General features: G+C 33.3%; 1 protein-coding gene across 1 annotated transcript; it reads left to right on the top strand.

The window, feature by feature from the left end:
- Positions 1–621: 621 nt before the first annotated feature.
- Positions 622–2,622, top strand: LOC125249160 (putative gustatory receptor clone PTE03). Its single transcript, XM_048161381.1, has 2 exons — positions 622–679; positions 878–2,622. The coding sequence occupies exon 2, from the start codon at positions 908–910 to the stop codon at positions 1,823–1,825; it is 918 nt and encodes a 305-aa protein (XP_048017338.1). The 5' UTR covers positions 622–679; positions 878–907; the 3' UTR covers positions 1,826–2,622.
- Positions 2,623–4,775: the final 2,153 nt, after the last annotated feature.

Here is a 4,775-nt window from a genome sequence, read left to right on the forward strand (position 1 = left end):
ATGTTTTACATTGTACTTATATCTTAAAAACACCTGCATGTAATTATATCTGTAATTATTTTTTGTAATTACATTTATAATTACACTGTTGACCCATCCCTTAACCCTTACCCCTACCCTTAAACCTACCCATACCACCAAAGCTTTCCCTAACCTTACCCGTATTCCACCTCAATAGCAGCAAAAGTGTTTTGCAATTCAATATGAACCCAATAAGTACATTGTACTTATTTTTTGATGTAAGTACTTAGTAGTTAAGGCCACTTAATATAAAGTGGGACCGTCACATTCAATTGTTGAAGGAAAATAATACATGAAGCTATAATAAGTTTTTCTTTAAAGCTGAAGCTCAGTTCTTTCTTTTGATATATTACATGTTCAGACAATATAACAACATATTTTGAGGGCAATGAAAGTTTTGTGAAAACGATCAAAAATGCTGGTTCTAATTATTTGCAGTGGAAAGTTTGGAGAGCACTAGATGCTGATATTTTTACATGTCTATTTGTTTTACATCTATGCTATATGTTTCCAGTGAAATCAATCATGCCACAACAGGCCTCCTGAGACATGTTAGATACCATAAAAACACTACTCCACAGTCCCACTGAATCAGAACACAAATAGAGCTCATTACCTGAAGATGCAATGATGGCCATTTCAGAGTATATAACAGAAGGTACTTCTAATGTTTGTAAAGTAAACAATAAATTATTGAATTATTACTGTGCTAACCATTAATTTAATAATTTACTCATCTAATTTAACACTTTACATTTAAGGTCACATTAAATGGCACAAGACACTGTGGCTAAATATTCTAAGCTGATTGTTTATTTATGTGTAAAAAACAAACTTTGTTTTCTCTATTTTTCAGGTCAATGAAATTGTTCCTTGTGAAAGGAAAATGGAGAATGGAACATACTTTTACTTCATATTGTTTGAAAATCTTGGGAGCATAAAATATGCTTTTTTCACTTTGGGGTTTATTTTTTACTGTGCTGTCATATACTTTAATGTCATTATTATTCTTGTAATATTTCTGGAAAAGACATTGCACCAGCCCATGTACATTCTGATTTCATGCTTGTCCATCAACTCTGTATATGGTACAGCTGGCTTTTTCCCAAGGTTACTGACAGACCTGCTCTATGATACACATAGAATCTCCTATGAAGCATGTCTCATACAGAGTTTTGTCATTTACTCATATGCAGCTTTTGAGCTTACAATATTAATGCTAATGGCATTTGATAGGTTTGTTGCAATCAGCAAACCTTTGCATTACAACAACATAATTACCACACGGTTACTAACTTTTTTAATAGTTATAGCATGGCTTTATCCAATCACTTTTGTTGGTATTAGTGGTCTTTTGACTGCCAGGCTGACAATCTGTGGTAACAAATTGTTAAGGGTGTACTGCCACAACTATGAAATTGTCAAACTCTCATGTGTAAACAATACTGTTAATAACATTTATGGCCTGACTGTAACGATCACAATCATTTGTATCCCTTTGAGTTTTATAATATATACCTATGTCAGAATTATTATAATTTGTCAAAGAAGCACACGAGAGTTCAGGAACAAAGCATATCAAACTTGTATTCCACACATAGTGATCCTTTTAAATTTCTCAGTTGCTCTTTTTTGTGAGCTCACTTTGAGTCGATTTGTGAATGGGGAACTTCCTATAGCACTGAATGTTGTCATTTCACTTGCATTCATCATTGTACCACCCATTGTAAACCCTATTGTTTATGGTCTAAACTTTCCTGATATCCGCAAAAAAATTAGACATCTTGTAAAAGCCTCCAAATAACCTGCTTTGTTTCTGTTGTAATAGTGTTACACAGAAAACCAAGTTTGAATAAATGTAAAGATATTTGTTCAATCACCTTCACTCACCTTTTAGTTTTTAAAGGAATATGCACTAAATGTGATAGTTTTCACCTCTCTGAATTATATACCGGTTTTCTTTAAATGATCTCCTCAGTAAATTTTTTTTTTTTTTTTTTTTTTTGTGAAAAATTGTATAAGGGTTTTGGAAACACAATCACAGATTAACTTTCTTAATTGAAAGAATGAAGGGGCCATCCATATTTTATCAGCTCAGATTAATAACTATAGAATACAAGCTTCAATGAAATCTTTTAAAATGATATTAGTGTCAGTAATTCTTTACAATTGTGTTATCTATTTAAAAATAAAAATAAAATAAAATAAACTGTCTATTTTTTAACTGGTGTGTGTGTGCGCGTGTGTGTGTGTGTGTGTGTGTGTGTGTGTGTGTGTATCTTATATATCTTGTAACACATTATTTGAAAATTGTTTTTTATTGTCATGTTATTATGCACTATTATTTTAAAAAATATTTATCTCGAATTAAAGCATATTAGATATTTCATTAAAATGCTTATTTCCCGGTTTAGAAAGGTGCAAATTTTAACAATCTGTGTTACACATTGACAGCAAATTAAAACCTATATTTCATGAGACATTGAATATAGGCAAGCTGTGTTTCCAATATGCATTGTGTATAATGTTTGAGCTTTAGGTTTGCCTGTTTTTCTTCTCTTCATTTGTTTTTGGTTTTACACAATAAAGACCATCAATAATCAACTGCTTTCTGGAATTCCTCTAGTTTAGTGATTGCAAGCTGGTTTGAAAATAACAGTGTTAGTATTCTAGCATGGAAGCACTTTTATTATTATTATTATTATTTCTATTGACAATAGATATAACTACACCAAATGTCATGATTGGTAATTATTTGATAAAGTATGTAGACAACTTCTATTTGAACCTCTCAAAACTAATTCCTAAATTCCTAAATACTTATTTTAAAATAAAATAACATTCAGTCCAACAATGGTTCACATACAGGAAAAAAAAAAAAAAAAAAATTTTTATATATATATATATATATATATATATATATATATATATATATTATACATAAGGGACGTGCAATATTTACAAAAAAAAAAATGATATCAAAAAATTTGTTAACAATAATTAGATGATATTATGCTGAGTGTGTTTTTGTGCTGGTACCATGGTTGATTTAGGCCTGTTGTGGACAGCTGACTAAAGAAGGGAGCCTGTTGTCTGCACCTCGTGGCTCGGGTTCTACTACTGAGAAAGCACGGTGACTCAGATCTTGGGGCTCACAGATAGAGCTAGTAGACGAAGTCTGAGATGGGCGTTGCCTGACTCCAAGGGTCGCATTCTGGAATTTGAAAGCTATGATTTCTTCCAATCCAAATGTGAACCTGCTTATTATGTCTCCAATTCATTCTTAGAATTGATTTGTCATGATAGATCTGAAGCATGCAGCATTTTTAAAAACTCGGTAACTGCACCTTTAAGTAAAAGTATTGCTACTTAAGAAATAATTCATTTAATTATAAGTACTGAAAAATAATATGACTCAGGTAGGAGTAATTAAGCAGTCTGCTGAAAAACTACTCGAGCTACTACATTACTAAGTAGTTTAGTGTTATTTTTTGGTTGCAACTTGCACTTTATTTTTCAGTACATGCACTTACAGTGTACTCACCTAAAAAAAGTACTGGGTAATATAAGGTAAGTTTTATCCAATTATTGTAATTATTATAATAAGTGCATAGTATGTACTTGGGAAACAGCACTGTAAAACAAAGTGCTACCATTTTTTATTATTTATTTTAGCCAAAACAGGGCAATGCAAGCATTATAGAGCATAAAACACTCTCATGTAATGTCTCTTTCATTCATAATGGAAGCTGGAGGGCGCCTTCTTGCAGAAAGACAACAAGTGAGACTTACCTATAATTTGTGCCTCATTCTGTGATATAGGATCACAAAAGGAAGTTATACTAATATGATTAATTAGGGCTGCACGATTAATCGCATGCTATTCTCACGCGCATTTCGTCAGTAAAGCCGGTTCCCTGATTACCGCTAAATCGCCATCACCTGTTTTTAAACGGAGCGCCTTTTAATAGACGGTGCCGTAGTTCACGGACAAGCCACGCAATATCGCGTTCATTATCGCAGGCGATTCATCTGCGATATGAACGCGATATTGCGTGGCTTTTCAGTGACCTACGGCTCCGTCTATTAAATGCCGCTTCATTTGAAAGCAGGTGATGGTGATTTAGCGGTAATCAGGGAACTGGCTTTACTGACGAAATGCGCGTGAGAATAGCATGCGATTAATCGTGCAGCCCTATGATTAATGATGGAAGATTCTCAAGGAGAGAAGAGCAAAAATCTTACCTGAGACGGCGTGTGAGCACTTTTGCTCACCTGAGACAGACATGTCTGAAAATACAGAGGTCTGGATCTCGGGGACCTCAATGGTGGGTAACAATGCTGCCTGTCTGTTGTTGCCTGAAGTGTAGGGCTCCACCGCAGTAGTTTGAAGAGTGCCCATCAATGCCTGCTAGCCCAGTTGCTGCATTTAGCCCTTTTGTCATTTTTGTACTTTGCACTATGGGTGAAAAATAAATGTACAGAGGTTGAATACTTTAGTTTTATTCAGTAAAAGTACCCTAATTTCATTATACTCAAAAGTAGAAAAAAAAAAAAAATAGAAAAAAAAGTATGCAAGTACTGTACTGAAAGCATTTGTAATTGTACAACCCCAATTCCAGAAAAGTTGGGACATTCTGTAAAATGCAATAAAATCAAGAATCTGTGATTTATGAATTATCGCAAACCTCTAAAAAGTACAAAGAAAAGATTTCCAATGTTTTCACTGAACAACTTTATTGTATTTTGAATTA

Source organism: Megalobrama amblycephala, linkage group LG16 (assembly GCF_018812025.1).
Source record: "Megalobrama amblycephala isolate DHTTF-2021 linkage group LG16, ASM1881202v1, whole genome shotgun sequence".
Lineage (NCBI taxonomy): Eukaryota > Metazoa > Chordata > Actinopteri > Cypriniformes > Xenocyprididae > Megalobrama > Megalobrama amblycephala.

Bases quoted from the DNA above. Each gene is read 5' to 3' on its own strand.
- LOC125249160 (XM_048161381.1), top strand. From the start codon at position 908: ATGGAGAATGGAACATACTTTTACTTCATATTGTTTGAAAATCTTGGG.